Source organism: Melitaea cinxia, chromosome 8 (assembly GCF_905220565.1).
Source record: "Melitaea cinxia chromosome 8, ilMelCinx1.1, whole genome shotgun sequence".
Taxonomy (NCBI): Eukaryota; Metazoa; Arthropoda; class Insecta; order Lepidoptera; family Nymphalidae; genus Melitaea; species Melitaea cinxia.
In genome coordinates, this window is record NC_059401.1 from 11,060,188 (window position 1) to 11,079,200 (window position 19,013).

The 19,013-nt window shown below is 29.6% G+C and overlaps 1 protein-coding gene and 1 long non-coding RNA gene across 2 annotated transcripts; both read right to left on the reverse strand.

Annotated features, from left to right (window-relative positions):
* Positions 1-2,880: 2,880 nt before the first annotated feature.
* LOC123656012 lies at positions 2,881-6,765 on the reverse strand. Its single transcript, XM_045591734.1, has 2 exons — positions 6,546-6,765; positions 2,881-4,211 (listed from the first exon to the last, which is right to left on the reverse strand). Exons 1-2 carry the CDS (start codon positions 6,763-6,765, stop codon positions 2,881-2,883), a joined length of 1,551 nt encoding a protein of 516 aa, XP_045447690.1.
* Positions 6,766-13,806: 7,041 nt separating this feature from the next.
* On the reverse strand, positions 13,807-14,279 carry LOC123655665. The gene is made up of 2 exons (XR_006743443.1): positions 14,005-14,279; positions 13,807-13,841 (listed from the first exon to the last, which is right to left on the reverse strand). It is a non-coding gene; the product is annotated as an uncharacterized LOC123655665 (long non-coding RNA).
* Between the last annotated feature and the right edge of the window lie 4,734 nt (positions 14,280-19,013).

Consider the following 19,013-nt stretch of genomic DNA (forward strand, 5'->3'; position numbering starts at 1 on the left):
TGTAAAAAGTACTATATATTTGGCCCGGTGTCCAAATAGAGGTTTTTGGCACACAAATATTCATTATCTTGATATTATCATAGATACTCTGCAAAGAACACTACATTTACCAATTATGTAGCGCAATAACACATTAAAATAGTATTATTTAAAAAAAAATATTTAAAGTTGAATTCAAATTCGCAAGAAATCTGGGCAAAGTTACGTACTACGGTTGAGTACGGTTTTACGGTATAGACTGATGAAATTGGGTTTACCGACAAATAATAATAATAATAGAGTTTTCGCAAATCTAAAACTATTATTATAATAACTTATTACACAGTTAAACAACAACGTTCAAATATTTTTATTGTGTAAGAAATCTTAAAATTAATAATCATCATTACTGGCAATAATATCTACAAAGTACATATGTAATATATAAAGTATATAATTATTAATCTTAAAACAATTAAATTTATTTTACAACATACACATATTACACATACATTTATTTTTTATTACAAACATTATTATATCGAATTACTGTTACTAATATAAGCTACCTAACTTTAAATCCTTTATTTTTAATGAAACTTTTACATCCTTTGGTTTTTTTTTTCTTTTAATGTAGGTACAATAATTGGCATCAAACTTTGATCATAATTTGTATATTTTGTTTAATGTGTAATTAAAAAGTATCTATTTTACATAAAATAATTACAAATATTATTCTAAAAGCGAAGCTGACTCCTCAAAGTAAGCCATTTTTTTTTAACCCAAATGGCTCTTATTTTCCTGCCTTTGGCACGATTGTGTTTTAATAGTACTAGAAGTAATATAAGTTATTATCTAATATGGCCTCTGTTTGAGTTGAAATAATATATGGCAGTCGTTGTTTTACATTATATATATAACAATATTATGACATATTAATTTATCTTAATATGTAATTGGGTACATATATGTATGAACCAATTTAAACAGGTTAGGGTAACTTTTAAATATATATGAGTTCAGTTAAAGTAAGCTTTCGAAAAAATTAAATATAAGCGAATAGTCTTGTTCCAGAAAACTTAAAATGTAAGTGATTTTTTGTCATATCTATATTCATACAAATCAAACACTAAAGGCCTGTTTCACTAGTTGTGGATAAAGCTATTTGACGGATGACGATACTAAAACTGAAAGCGGGAGGTAGAATAGTAGGACCTGTTTCTCGTCAATTAATAAACTGCAACTTTCAGATTAATATATGCGAACAGAAATGTCCCTACCTCCAGGCCCTAAGAGCATTTTTCACCAGTTGTGGATAGCGCCGTTTGGCGGATGACAATATCCAACAGATATAAGACTTTGATGTATTATTCTGTCGTTTATTATTAGAGGCGAAACGAGTCCTAATGCTCTATTCCTACTGTTAAAGTCTAATCGTAACTTATTTGCAGGATAAACTTTATACACAACAGGTGAAACAAGTCCTAAATGTGTTGTTTAAAAGCAAAACTCGAGAACGGGCAGACCACTTAAAGTAAAAATTTTCAGAGTTTTCTAATACATTTTATTATTTCTTATACTTTATACTTGGTTGTTATGGAATGAAAATTAAAAAAGAAATGGAAAATTTCAGAATAGTTAATTATCATTGTTATTCATTTAATAATAATGAAAATGGGGTTTTCAGCCCAAAGGGGGCTATTATTTACAAAAGTACTTTAAATTAACAAATACACTAAATATTAATATCAATATAGATATCAATTCTCAAAAATGAATAATTCATTAACAAATGGTTTATTAATTATTATGTTTCAAAATGGAATAAAGTTAGGAACTTTACAGTCATATATTAGTTATATTCAGGCCAAATTCATCTTTTGAATAAATGTTTCATGAAATGAATTATCACCGATACCTATTCTGTATTATAATATAACTACTCTATACACTGTGCTATTTACATGTCAACTATACTAAATATATAATATTTTTAAGCTGTCTACATTTAAAATCTTACTAGTACTTATATTTAACGCATACAAATATTTTTAATTAATTATTAAGATATATTTCTAAAGTACCTACATATACATAAATGTATGATGTAATGATTATATAATTTAATTATTGGTGTACTTCTTATAGTTGTTTTTATGAAGCTACAAGACAGCAGTAAAATAAAGCTATAATTGAACATAATTACAATATTTTTGTCAAGTTACAAATAGAACAGTACAAATTGAATATGGATTTAAAATATTTATTCGACAATCAATATAAACATAAATATTTATAGCAAAAACTAATATGTCAAAAAACAATCTTTGTGCGCGACGAAAACTTCAAATGAAACTTTGAAAAGCACAAAATAACTCAATAATTTACAATAAATAGGCAATTAGAGGCAACAAAATATATAATACATACTATCAGCACAATTATCCCAAATCTTCAATAATAATTTTGGAAGGAATATTAAATATCTCAAGCATTTTTTCGATATTGTTAGAAGTTTTGAAATAATAAAACTATCCCTAAAGAATATTTCAGTCTCTACCTCTTTGTTTATAGGATATGATTAATTTTATATTTATAAAAAGATAACACTTAGAATTTTTAAAAAAGATACAAAAAGTATCATTAAGAGCAAAAAAAATATTTGGAAACAAATAGCTTTGGTTTTTAAACATTTGGCTAAGAGTACTCAAGTTTTGGTTTATTCTACAATGTAAATACATTTAAAAATAGTGTTTAGACACTTTTCTTCGTAATAGTAATATATGTTTAGTTATAATAGTTCTTAATATTTTCTTAACACAATCTTGAAGTAATAAGTTCATTTTGATAGTTTAAAGTGCATTAATAATTTCCCCTTTTAAACTTAGGGAATTTTAAACCTCAGTTAAGGCCTTTATTTTTTTCGCTGCTGCTAGGACTGCCACAAAGGATACCACAAGAATTGTGCCTATTTTTTCTACTATCCATATTAAGTTCTGCCCCTGCAGCCACAGATGTCAATGCAACAGTTTTATCAAAATCAATTGTCGTATACCCTATGTTAGTTGATGGAACTGTATTGGGTGTGTTTGATACTGTAGATTGCTCAATACTGGTTTGAGAAACAACTTTACCATGCAGTTGTGAAGAACATGAAGCTGAACTTTCATTTTTAGAACTATTATACGACTGATTCTCCGGTGATGCAAGATTCCTAGATACTTTAATATTTGTATCTTTATTAGAATCAATGTCTAATATAGCATAATTCACTTCTAACTCTTCGACAGGTGACATGGAAGTAAAAGTATCGGACTCAGAGAACTTCTGTGTGTGTTCAGATGTACTAAAGAATGACTTAACATTTTTAACACTGTCTGCAATATCACCCAACATTAAGTTGGCATATGTATTCATATTAACCTCTGGTTTTACTGCAATTGACAAGTTACAATATTCAACTTGTTTTGGAGTAATTGGTGTTGTTGGAGTTGTATCATTTTTTACATTTTCTGAAATATTGGCTTCATTTTGAGGAATATTAACATACAATCTTGATAATGCCTGTTGTTCCATGCTCAGTTGAGCATAGTGCTCACTTGAATTACTTATCGTCGGAGAAAGCATATGGTTGGACAAATTATTTGATATATTTTCACTAACATATCTATTTCCAAGAAACTGTGTTTCATCTTCAATATCTCTAATAGTATTCAAAGCAGCTTCTTGTCTCAAATTATTTCTTAATATTGCCAAGTCTCTATTAAAATCATTAGTGTACACATGTCGGTTGTCAACTCCTACTTCTGCTTGATTATTATTATGTTCACGTTTAAAATCTCTTACCTGATACACATTTGTCACGTGACTATCACCAGCTTGTGGGCGGGGATACAGAGGCATTACCTCTAATATATCAGCGCTGGATGGTGAGCGAGGTGACTGTGTTAGTATTGGAGGAACTGCGGCATTTGAAGCAATACTTGAAAGGTTGTTATTGAAAGCTGTTCCTGCATGATCAGGTTGTCCGTTATCAACAGAAGAACGATGAACAACACTAGCTTGCAATGTCTGCCGTCCTTGTGGTGATGGTGATAGCCTTGTTACAGGATAAGAAACTGTATCATGAACAACATTTCTTAATTGTATTTGTTGTTGTAGTGTTTGAAATAATAAAGATGCTCTTCTACATCTAAATGCATATATACCTTCACCTGTTTCACATCGTCTACCTAAAAAATAAATAGATCAGATGCAAATATTTGTTACTTATATTTATTACTATTGTATACATTTTTTACCCATTTTATTTACACAGAAAAAAATTATAATCTGTAATGTATGCGATATATTTTAGTATACTACAATTAAATAGGCAAATATAATATAAACAAGATAATATATTTTTATATACTGAATAATTTAGTAAAGAAATAATTCCTTTTAAGTATAAAATATCTACTCAGTTCAGCATTATTAAAAAAAATTGGATAATGGTAAAGAACTTAAAAAATAATAGGAGCCCCGATGCAAAATAGTTCATCTAGTATGGAAAGTAGTGCAAAGCGTAAAATATAAAATGTAAATATTGGTAAAATAATTAAGAGCGTTTAATAAAAAGTAAACCACAATTTGATGAACATTTTAAAGTTTATTTTAACAAAATAAAAAAATTAAAAAAAAAAGATTCCAAAAACATAACGCAAATTCGTCTACCCTTGTCACTCACGCAAAATAGTTCGTCTACCACTTCGTTGTGTCGCCTTTGCTCTCAATGACAGCTTTAAAGCGAAGAGGCATGGTTGCAACCAACGCTACACACTCCTCAGGCGTAATTGACTCCCAGACAGCCAAGAGCCTAGCCTTTAAGTCGCTCTTCGATCTTGATGGATTTTAACGGAGAACTTTTTTCATTTTCCACCATAGGGTTTCGATCGGCGATAAGTCCGGGCTGTTAGATGGCCATTCGATTGTAGGGATGCTTTTCGCCAATAGACACGTCTTTGTTGTCCTTTCAGTATGGCAGGAAGGACCATCCTGTTGAAAAATCTAGGAATCTTGATGTTTGAGTGACGAAATAGAGGGCAGTAAATTCTTTTCCAAAAGGTTTTGATACCAACCATTTCCAAAGGTTTGATGCATACCACCAACACTTTCTGCAGACATGCAGCCCTATATCATAAGAGATGCTGGAAACTTCACTTTGCGTTTGAGACAATCAGTATGAAATGCCTCATTTTTGTTCTGAATCACTTTTTTACTTTCATCGCCGACTGTCACTTCAAATTTGGACTCATCACTCCAAATGATACTATGCCACTGATCGGAAGTCCAATTTAAATGATCACGAGCAAACTTCAACCTCTTTTTCTTTTGTACAGCAGTCAACAGTGGTTTCTCCTTAGCGGTGTAAAAATCCGTAGCCCTTTCTTTTTAAGTCTCTTTTGCAAGTATCAAGAGACGTCTTTGTGAATCATGGCCAACCATTGCACCGTGAATTCTCAAGCTCGAGCACGACGATTATTTTTGAAATTTTTTTTCAGGACTCTGTTTTCTGCTACAATTGTGATGCGTAGTCGACCAGTTTTCTTCAAACAAGAAGTCGTTCTATTCTTTTTATAATGCTGAATGATAGATTGGACTGTAGACCTGGGAAGTATTTAGATATTTTCATAACTTAATTTGCCAGCATCGACCCCACAAACTATTCGCTTTCAAAGCTCTTCACACACAAGTTTGCCACGACCCATTGTTATTTGAAAAGTAATGAAAAAAACTGAAATTTTCATTTCAGAATTTATACTGTCTCACTTGAATGACACAAAATTACTTTTACAAATTTAAATTATGCAAAATAATTGTACAAAGAAGGAATAATCACCGATAGACGAACTCTTTTGCATCGATTAACAATTAGACGAACTATTTTGCTTTTAACTTCTTTGAATTTAAAAAAGGATATGTATAAATTTAAAAAGCTAAAATAGTTTATTGGTTCATAATTAAATAATGGCGTAAGTAACGCGACATGCGATACACAGAACAGATACATAGAACAGCTTAATATTTTATCTAATATATAAAATTCTCATGTCGCAGTTTTTGTAGTTAAACTCCTCCGAAACGGCTTGACCAATTCTCATGAAATTTTGTGTGCATATTGGGTAGGTCTGAGAATTGAACAACATTTATTTTTCATACCCTTCAATAATAAGGGAGGTGGGAGGGATTGAGGGGGCTAACAAAATATTATGAAATTTTCTGTGCATATCGGGTAGGTCTGAGAATCCACCAACATCTATTTGTTCACATCCCTAAGTTATAAGGGGGGGGGGATCAAAAGGGGTTAATAACATATATGGCAAAACAACGTTTAGGGGTTAGCTAGTATAGATATACAAAAATAATGAAGTTAGAAAAAATCTCATAGAGAAAATTACACACGACGAACTATTTTGCATCGGGGCTCGTATATAATATTTCTCAATAACTGACTACTGAATAAAAATATTTTAAACCTTTTCTGAAATAAAAATCTTAATAACGTAAACAATATTAGAAAATACCTGATTCAAAGCTAAATATTTCTCCTTCGAAGCCATATCTCCTTAAGGAATGAAGTGGCCACACTGTTGATTCCCGTCCTTCTCTGTATAAAATAATATCAGTTTCCGTGATTTCTAGTTGCCCGGAACACAGGTCTGATCCATTCTCGTCAATATTGATAACACGAAAAACATTAGGATGCAAATCAGAAGTTTCTTTTTTACTTTGAAAACATCCCATTTTTAAAAGATAAATTATTTATAGTAGAAGATATCTGAAATATAAAGAATAAAAACTGTTTTACTCTTAATAAAATTACATATTTAACAATGTTGAATTCATAAATAAACAATTTTTCTTAAAGACGAAAAAAAATATTCGAAACAATAAAATGATTACCGAAGAAACATATCCATTATCTATTTTATTATTATGACTTGTAAACAAAAGTCAAAAATTATCAAATCGAAGTCCTTCAATTGAAATCATGATCTACACCAAAGAGTATATAAGTAAAGAGGTGTCACTCCATAGACACGGTCGAGCTCCGGGTTCAAGGTTTTGCTATACTTCAAGTACCAACTTTGTGGTTGAGCTCTATTTTTTTCGTTAAATTGGTAATAATGAAGCATAGTGTTGTTACTGTTATCCTACCGGAAATCGATAATAGTGCGGAAAAAGGTCGATAAATTAGTCGATAAAATTATCGATACTTTTTGAGTACAGGGTTCTTAATTTTATAAATTTTATTTAAAATAAAAGGTTTTTTGTATATATATAATGTATATTTAAAACTTCTTGGTATATACTACACTACTACTAAATTTCTTGGTACAACTACACTTAACCAGCGAAAAAAAATCTACATTTTAAACAAAAATGAAGGTAATTGTTACAATTAAACATTACAAACATATTATTTTGCCCTGATCACTAGTGTCTCGGTAGACATCGCCTATCTATTATGTCATCGGCTTTATAAAATAAATATTACAACAAATTATTTAACCTAATGTTCCTAGTGTAGGCCGAGAGGAAAAAAAGCCGGACAAAACTCTCGGTAGTCTTTTCAAATTTAAAGTTGTTATACAAAAAAGTTACATAATTGAAGGCATGTCGATCACAACAGCTAACAAACAAATTTTATATTTTCGTAAACATACTGCGATACATCCCACAGCTCTCAGCACACTCTAGGCCTCTTTCTTCAAGTAGGAGAAGGATCGGAGCTTAATCCACCATTACAAAACAAATTAAATAGTAATTATCAAACAATAACAAACACTTTTACAAAACAAATTAAATAATAACAACTATTAATTATCAAACAATAACAAACAAAATGATTTAAAACATAAAAAACATGTTAACAAAACAAATTCTTAATTATTAAGATATTAATTAATATTTAATTATAACATAGATGATTTACAAACATAACATAAACTTCTTTATAAATCAAATTAAAATAAATAAATATAATATCTTATAACATAGATGATTTACAAGCATAAACTTATTTACAAAACAAATTAAAATAAATAAATATAATATAATATCTTATAACATTATTTATATATTGATTTACAAGCATAACATAAACTTATTTATAAAAAAAATTAAAATCAATAAATATGAATAAATATAATATAAATCTTATAACATAGATGATTTACAAACATAACATAAACTTCTTTATAAAACAAATTAAAATAAATAAATATAAATAAATAAATATCTTTTTTTTTTTCTTTTTCTTTGATATTTATTATTTCTGTTTTTGGTGTACAATAAAGTGTATTATTATTATTATTATTATTATTATCTTATAACATACACACAGTCATATATTCCTATGTTAAGCAACTTAATGCTTGTGTTACAGGTAACAACTGACTGTACATTTTTTGAAATAAACAGAAATAATATATATATATATAAATTTATAAATACACGTAGTACATTCAATCTCAGGCGGGAATCGAACCTGCAACCCGTGGAACAGTAAGTAACAATAACAAAAAAGATGATTTAAAAGCATAACAAACATTTACAAAACAAATTAAATAGTTTCTAATAGTAATTGTCAGCTAATAACAAAAAAGATGATTTTAAAGCATAAAAAAAAAATTAACAAAACAACTTAAATAGTAACAAATAGTAATTATCAAAAATTAACACACAACATGATTTAACACTTAACGTAGCATAGTAGCGTAATGAAATGATCTCGCAAAACAGTAATTATCAATCAGTAACAACCAAGACGATGAATTTGACCCATAACATATTCACAAAAATCTAAATTTTTTAAACGTTACATATGTAACGATCCGACATACAGTAAATAACAAACAAACATAACATGAACATATTTACAGATATTATCTAAGTAAAAACAATTCTGAAAACGTTATATAATGATCCTAGGCATACAGATAAAAAACATAATGATTTACAAACATAATAAGAACATATTTAGAGTAATCTTCTAAATTCTTATTTTTGTATTATTAAATGTTTGTAGTAGATAATTCCATAAAGTACTACCGACTTTAAAAATTCTTTCACGGGATGCTACAATCCCATGTACGCCATTTAATGGTATGTGGATAAACGAACAGCGGATTATGGGAGAAAACGAAATAACGAAAATCGCGTAATCTATGTGGGCGAAGCCACAGCGGATTTTTTTTTTTTTTGTTTCTAAGCTAAAATATACACATTTAAAAACTTGGAAAACAAAAAACATTGCAAAGACATTAGATGTCAAGAAGAACTGCCAATATGTATGTTTTCTACAAACATTGTTTTATAGTACTGACAATATAAATATTCAACAAGAATCTTAAAAATTGTTATCTAAGCTTTGTCTTGATCACATTATTCTAATTGTATATTTTAGTCTTTACATGATTTTCTAATGAATAATAAACAAAGATTATGAACTAATTGATTTGTTTTTTTCTATAAAATGCTCAATACTTAATTGCAAACTAGTCTACTGCTTTATATTTTTAATTTGTAAGTCCTGAGATATAATAGCTTTGAAATGAATTTGGCTCTTGTTTACAAAATGACATTAAGGTTTAGAAGGAAAGCACAATGAGCTCGAATCTTTCCACCATTCTTTAAAACTAATATAATTGTTTAAGTTGTCTACTGGTTTATCAACTTTTAACGAATCTTTACATTTCTGACATTTCGTTCTATCTAATAATTTTGCAGCTAAATAACCACTAACATATACTACTGGCTGCTCCAAAAAGTTACATAAATCATTTTCATATAAAAAGAAATCTATTTCATTGGGCAAAGACAAAACAGGATAAACTATCTCATCAACAACTTGAATGTCATCATTATTATTTATATTAGGCATGTCAGTGCGGACCCCGCTAATATCGTTATAAGCTACAAACAATTTATAAGTGTCTTCCTCACAGTTCGCATTTCGACTGCCAAACGCTTTAAGCTTAATTTAGTTTGAGTCAAATGACTCAGCAGGATCTTCTCACGTTCAGTTAATGTAGAATCTGAAATTTAAAAAAAATCCTGTTATTATATATACATTTTTTTTTTTGTTGAAAGTATACAATATTATGTATAATGTGATCTATTCCTTTAATTTCATAAATTTTTACTTAAATATAATATTATAAAATAATTTATTGCTTTTATTATATTAAGATACATTTATTATTTTTATTTCAATATTAAACAACACTAATATTGATATATTTTATTAGTGATCGTTACAGTTTAATATGTATTTAATTTTGCTTTAAATAATAACACAAGTATACGACAAAGGAATGCCCATTGCATGATACAATTGGAATCATTGAATGTAATTATTATTTTTTTTTCTCTTTTTCTTCAATTTACTTGAAATATTATAACAATAAAATATACGTATTTGATTACTAAGGAAAGAGCTATATCTAAATAAATTATTTTGTCATTCTATTTTTTAAACTATACTATACTGTAATAGTATAATATCGAAATATATATATATATAAATGTATAAAATATAGATAAATGAAACTGTTAAACATTAATGTTAATGCATATTTAACAAAACTAAGCAAACTTTTGATTTATAAAATGTAAATTATTGAAGCAGTATAATTAAAAATTGATTTGACTCTCATATTATGCTTGATATTAGTCAAATGTGTACCGGGCTATTCATAGGTATAATGAAATAAATAATTTTCCCATAGAAAGAGTGTGTGCTTCTATTAATAACTGGCCTCAACTTTTAAGTGTATTGCAGCCAATGCAGACCACTTCGGATTAGCTTTATTTTCATAGAATTATATTAATGTATTAAACTAACACACTGTAATAGTAATAAATGTTCTGTGCAACAGAATAAATGTTTTTTTTTCTTTATAACAATATTCAGGGCCTATATACATATATATTGGCATTATATATTGGCCTGCAGTGTATATATATATATATATATATATATATATATATATATAATGAATAGATACTATCTACTACTATTTACATAGTCTACCACATAACTACATTAATAACTACCACAACTTAATCCCTTGTAGTTGAAGTTGTAAATTATGATTTCAAAATAATTTCAATAAAAATAATTTAAAAAGGAGTAGGCTACAAAGAACTATACTGAATTACGTTCTTTGCTACATTAAAAGATTGTTGAAAATTATACCTCTATTTCAATTAGGTTTTCCCACAATTCTTTCATAGTTGCGAACAGGAACTTTAACATTTTCTACTGATTCATTCTGGGAAACTGTAATTACATTGATAAAAGTGAACAATAATAAATAAATATCTTTAACACATACACACGGTTGTCTTTTCCTAAGGTAAGCAACTTAACACTTGTTTTATAGACAACAACCAACATGCATATATTTGTATATATATATATATATATATATATATTATATATATAAATGATAACATAATTATGTATAGTAATACACCCAGACTCAGGCAGGAATCGAACCTACAATCCCCGGAGCAGAAAATAGAACCAGCATAACTGGAATAACAGGCTACTCATCTAAATGTATAAAATTCAATTTTGAGACAAATAAACATTAAAAAAAAATTAATACATAAAAATGTTTTAGTTGCTTATAATTATCTATGTAGTAACATATACAGTTAGAGAAATATTTTATATAATAAAGTGAACTTGTGTCATAAAATTAAATGCTAATTAGCTATATGCTTATAGTAGACATGTTACTTGTTAATGTTTTATGTAATCAAAAATGTGAAATTTTCATTTGTTATTCTTACCTAGTGTTTTTTCAAAAGTAAGTCCTTGTGGTGCCTGCGAAGTAGAGGGCAAAGGGAGAAAGCTGTATTCAGCATCTGAAAAATAGTAGTACAATATCTAAATATATCTAGTATCTATTACTTGTTAATTTTTTTTTTTACATTTTCCATTATTTATTCACACTTAAATTATCTGAATTTTATTTTCTACTAGCTTCTACCCGCAACTTTGTCCACGTGGAATAGTTACTTTGGGCTAGCTGGGGAAGGTCTCAGAAGGAAAAAATCCGATTTTGAAACATTCTTCATTGGTGGTCCACTCTTATTGGTCTTTGCGTGATAATATATAGCCTATAGCCCTAGCCTTCCTTGATAAATGGGCTATCAAATACTGAAAAAAAATTCAAATTGGTCCAGTAAGTCCAGAGATTAGCGCGTTAAAGAAAACAAACTCTTCAGCTTTATACTAATAGTATAGATTTGATATGAAATTATTTTTATTTTAAAATTAAAGTTAATGATTACTTATCTTGTTATATAGAAGATGAAAATGATTATTTTCCAAAGGTGTTATTCATAATCATTTTATAGAAAAATAAAACTAAAAATCTTATACTACATTGGATCATTTGTATCATATGTTGTGAATCGTTGCATATATGTGTTAAAAGATATTAAAGATTCTCAGAAAGTGTTTTACATATATCTCTCATTTTATCAGTGATATGTATATCAATCAGCCTTAGATATCTGATATCTAAGGGCCAATATTATCTAGGTAAATGTATAAATAATAAATTAAATATATGTCAGATGATTTTTTAGAACATTGACTAACAATAATCTATTATATGATATTTATTACAACTGAGATTGTACTGCCATTATCAGTACAAAATATATTTAAAAATTATCTTTTTCTATACAGTACAATTGTGAACATTTGTATGACTTTTATATAATCTCATCTTTATTTTTTTTTTAAATTTCCAGTACATAGTAAGACAGAGTTTTTGAAACAACAAGACATTGTTTTCAAGAAAACTTTTTGTCACTTATTAAAAATGTATAAGACTTGCAACAGCAAGTTATTAAAATTATAAGTAAGTTCATTTAATTAACAATAAAAATCTTAATTCTATCCATCATTAAAAATATATTACATAACCAAACATGAACTAACAAGATGCTGTACTTCTTAAAAACACTTGTTACTTCTAACAACATAAATAAATATAATATAATAAAGTAGTTTACTCACTTTTAGATAAAATATTTTCATTCCATTGCACATTCTCTGAATTTGTTATATCTTGAAAACTAGAAAATAAAAAAGAATTTATCATAAACATCAATTAGCATATTATGAACCAGAAATAAGGCTAGACAAATAGCTAAACAAGAACATCGAGAAAAAATAATTGTAATGTAATTTATAATTATCATAAATATATAAAAAAAATTTGCACCTTTCAAGACTTGAGATTTTTCTTTTTCTTCACCATATAAAGGAAAATCTACCAAAAGACTGTCATCCAATGGTTGTGGCAAATTTAATGTTGGAATAGCATTTTTAATTAATCTATTGCCCTTTGTATTAAAATACTTTTTTTCAAAGTGATATCCACACAAATATTTAATTTCATGCAATTTTTTAACGGGTATGTAAGCAGTCTTCATTCCCAACTGCTTTGACCCAAGAATGACACCTGAGAGTAGAATTTTAATCATCAATTTAAATTAAAAGTTTAAATTTTACATAGTCTACAACTAGTTTTCTAGTATACATAAGTATGTAAAATAATGTTACTTTATTACTACAGTTAGCTATTTACTGTTATAAAGATTTTAAGTAGAATTTATTTAAATATTGTATTGTTCTATTGTTAGCACCACAGAGCATAGTAATATTTACACTAACCGATCTGGATCAAGTGGAAACTTCTTCAAAAATACATTGGCTCCAGTCCAGGGGTCCTCTTTAGACCACAAATTTGTACATTTTTGATATCTCACATTACGTTTCACTGTATTTTCTAAAGGAATGAAAACAGAAAAATATAGTATAAGTAATAAAAATATAGGTTTAACTATAAAATACTATTTTTTTCTGTTGATATAGATATTAAGAACTTATTTTCAAAAGCAAAATTACTTCGTTCGACCAAAAAGACCAATGATTCAGATTCAAATACAAACCCATAGTAAATCCCTAGAAGCGACGAATAATATTCTCACAATAAAGTATTAGGGCTCAGAAAATATATATGCAGAAAAAACTAAAAATCCAAAATTCCGAGCGTGGTTACTCGGTGGTTGCAATATAATATGGCGGTTATGAAATAATTGTTCGAGTCAAAATTTGACAATTACGACGTTTCCGACGTTTAAATTTTTTCATTTTGACGTACAATTTTGCCAATTTATATAAAAATTCAAGTTTGGTATACAAAGTATAGCAAAAAAGTGTCGCCCTACTGATCTACACATACAGTTCTACACAGGTCTTGCAACAATACAATAGTTTTTTTTTTTATATAGTTTTTTTTTATATATATATTTGGCATCGCGCGGTTTGCGCATATGCCACTGACAAAGAGCAACACGGAGGAGTAGCCATGTACAGGCGTTCCCCTCTGTCAAGGTATAAGGCCAAATGGCCATATGCATACAATAAAACTAGTTGCAGCCGCACTGATCACTAGACTAAATCTAGTTGCGCGATTGAATCAACGTCCTTCAAAAAATGCCGAATTGTTCTGTTTTTTTGCTGCAAAAAAAGATCTACCACGTCAAATTTACTAAAACATGGCGTTACCTTTCATACGTAACTATTTTTTAATCACATTATTACTTGTATACTTCTTTTAAACCTTTTTTAAACTTAAAAATTACAAATATTATCGGTTGTGTTGACTCGATTTGTTTACCAACACCGGCCGCTCGCCCTCATACAATATGCGGATCGGTCGAGCGACTGATCGGAGTCTATTTCCGAGAAGTCACTGTCGCCGAGCGATAGTGTTGTACCGGTTTGTTTGTAGATGGTTATCGATAAAAACGGCAAAGGCAAAAGAGGAGACAGACATTTTTGAGATATTGATTTATTTAAAATATTATATTGTAGCTTTTTTTAATAAACAGTTGTATAATAAAATTGCATTAAATTAAATATAATACAGTACTCACGAGTATTAACACATTTTACTAGAATTCCTGAATGTGAACTTCGATGTTGTATATAAAAATTTGGCAGGTTTTCTAAAAATCCAAAAAAGGATACATGGCTAAAAAATGTAATAACAGCTTAACCTGGACGCCCACAAAAAATAGTGTAATTTGTTCAGATCATATCAATACCACTAACATTCAAGTGTTGGTGAACAACAGAAGGATTAGTCCAGGGCACCAAACCAACACTAACGCCACACTGTCTTTGTCCCGTAAGTTTTTTTTGTCTCATGTACAAGGTAATCAAGATATGGTTGACCTTAGTCATAGTAGTGAAATGAAGCTGATTTATCAACTTTGAAAATTAACAATGTCCATCCTTTCAGAGTCATCAATAAATCATTCAATCTAGCAGATGACAAGCTATCATCTTATGATGCCATTAGTGCTGCGCTCCCTATTCCCGATTCGTTGACATCACCGTGTACATCATCAACTCCTCAAAATGTATGTTAACTTTAAATCGTTTATTGTAGACTGGCACTTTTTGGCACAACAACGTTGCACCAAACGTATTGTGACATAATTATAATAGTTAAAAATATGCTGTCGCGATACTTTTTAACCGAATTCCAAAAAGGGAGGAGGTTCTCAATTTGACTGTATTTTTTTATTTATGTTACTTCAGAACTTTTGACTGGGTGGACCGATTTTGATGATTTTTAATTTAATAGAAAGCTGATGTTTATCACGTGGTCGCTTTCCAATTTCATCGAGATCTGATAACAACTTTTGGAGTAACCTTTGATAACGCGTATATTTTTTGTTTGCGAGCAAATACAATTATTGTAGATAATGATGTGTTCTACAAAGTCTTATTACATTATATATTTCTATTATCATTAGTTTTTGCAGCGCACGCAATGTAAGGAATTTTTTAGGTTATTTTTTTATCCCTTGAGTTAAATTATTGGAGTTTTAGTAAGGATCCCTAATATTTTTGAAAATATAGTATAACCTATGTCGCTCAAGGATAGTGTTGCTTCTCAACGGTGAAATAATTTTTTGAATCGGTCCAGTAGTTTCGGAGCCTATTCCATGCTAACAAACAAACAATCAAATCTTTACTCTTTATAATCGTTTATTTTACATGAAGATTTTTGATTTGTAGTATATAATAAATTAAGTCTATTTTTATAATAACATCTTACCTTTGTATCACTTTAAAAACCTTATTTCTCTAACCGAGTACTTGAATTTATCGACAGTTGTTACAACCATGGTTGTAAGCAACTTGTCAGTGTAGTTGCGGCGTGTCATTATACTCTAATGACACAAAATGTATCTATGTGTGTGTGAAAAATGTAAGTGTGACTTTAATTTAGTATGTGTGAGTTTCGTAGTGAAAGACGATTATTTTTGTGTGGGAATTAGATAAAGTGTGCATGTGTGTAATTTCCCCTCGCAAAAAAATGACAGACAGTTTTGTATCGGTAACAAACGCAATGGCTACTCCCCTCCGTGTTGCTCTATGGCAGAAACTTAAATAACAGGCTATTATTTTATAACAGGTACTATAGCCTGTTTTTTTTCGCTACGGACTAAATTGACATAAGCTGTGTTGCTACTTTTTTGCAAATCATTAATAGTGATATGCCACTACCGTAACTTTACGTAATTTACAATCTAGTATCGTTTTTCAGCAATAATTACAAAAATGTGTCTTTAAAACTTTAGAATGTGGCGACAACCGTAATGTACCTATAGGCATACCCATATATGTACCTGTATGGCTAATGTATAATATGATAAATGAAACACTTATTTTTTAAGTATTTATTAATCTTAGTAATCACTGCAAATTAAGGCTATTCTCTAGATTAAGAACTATCGAATTATGGGGTTTTGGGGGATGGAGGGTGGAGGGTGGATGGGGAGCAATACTAGGTATCATTGCCATCGTTCGGAATTCAAAACAAAACAAACAAACCCAACGAAAAGGAAACAAATAACACGTGAAATCGCATACGACAACGGGCGCATTCGAACACTTCAGAGATTGAAGGACGAATGCCGTGGATTCAAAATAGCACCGTGTTTTCGTTTTTTGTGGCATTAGCTACAGTCTATCGACCAATTTCTAACTTGTTATTGCGTATTCTTCAACACCAAATAAATAATTGTTGTATTTACTCCGTTTAATGAGTAATTACAATTAAAAAATATATTTTTCTTTATCTGATGCTCCATAGTTAGCATGATTTTAAAAAGATTCGTCAAATAATAATAATAATATTATGTGGGCAAAGTAAAAAATTACGATTCATAAAACCGGTATCGTAGTACAGTACTATTACTAAAAAGCTGGTATCATTATTTCGAAAATTGACATTTACATGTGTCAATTTAGTCCGTACCATGGTCCGTAGCGAAAAAAAAACAGAGTATAGCTGACCTCGCAAACGTTTCTTTGCCATATATGTTATTAACTCGCTTAACCCCCCCTTATAACTTAGGGCTATGAAAAATAGATGTTGGCCGATTCTCAGACCTACCCGATATGCCCACAAAATTTTATTAAAATCGGTTGAGCCGTTTCGGAGTTCAATGTTTAACACCATGACACGAGAATTTTATATATTAGATTGATATCTGTTATTTTTCCATAACAGTAACAGATATAACAGGTAACATGTTTCACCTGTTATAACCCACGTCTAATAAAATGTATCAATTAATTGTTTCTTAAAGGGGCCTACTCAAAGCACTGCCTGCAGGGCCTGCTTGCAGTTACTGCCGCAGAGGATGTTGCTCCACAAAGCACTGCAAATCATTTACGCGGCATACGTTGTCGTGTTCACTTGTGTTCTCTTTGTCCTTGCCTAAATTCGTCAGTTTTTATAAATGGCTCCTACATTATTCAAACACCAAAAAATAGCATTGGGTTTGACTGTATTGAGTACTTGTAGCGTTCAAAAGAAAAAAAGGAAGCACTGGTGTAAAAAAGTTTTATATTTTTCATGTAAAAGCGACATAGCCTGCGACCGCATATCTTTGTTATGATAATGATCGTGGTTAGTTTTCCAAAGACATGGCAAATCCCTATACTATTAGATTACGTCCCTCCACACGTCTTTTTCTCGCTGGCTCATTTTTCTTGAAGAAAACAGAGCCAAACAAATAATATAATAAAACCAAACCAACTAACCACCAACTAACTGATTAATTGCTAAATGACAACCACTGACAAGACAAACCCCAGTCAAATAGAGTAGACAAACGTCGGAATGTACAGACGTATACAAAATGGTGGTCTAAATCGGCCCGACCGAGCTACACATGTCCCTGATTGCAGTTTACGGAGTGGGGAGATCGTGTGTCGGGCTGGCAGAACGACACTGCGGCCCTGCGACAGGGTGAACAATTAAAATATCGGCCCTGCATGCATACATACAATACGATCGGCAGTGGCACTGCAAGCAGGGCCCTGCAGGCAGTGCTTTGAGTAGGCCCCTTTAAGCAAGTGTTTATTTACTATTTAGTTTTATGAAGTTCTCATAGATGGCGGTGTACGTTGATTCATCGATAAAGTTCTCCAATATTGTTTGACATCTAGGTTGCAAATACACCGGATAGATGGTGCTGTGTTCTGTTTCTTAGAATATAAATTCTATCACTTTATTTCACGTAATATTTATTTATATTCACGATATAACCGTATTATTTTAATGGTTTGTGACTGATATTTTTTTAATTATACTGCGTATTATGTTACAATCTTATTACCATTAACAACAAAAAAAATTTTTGTACTATTTTTGTTAGAGAATTATTAGTCTTGGCACCAAATTTTAATCATAGTTTCAAAATCTGGCCATCAAATTCTATCGAGTCGATGATTTTCATTGCTGTAAATATTTTAACGATAGTTTAATATACATGTAATAATTATAATAAGCGCACCCCACGCATTTTGTACAACAATATGAATTTTTCAATTGAGTACTCCAGTTTTCTTTTCAATTTAGCTAATTCGA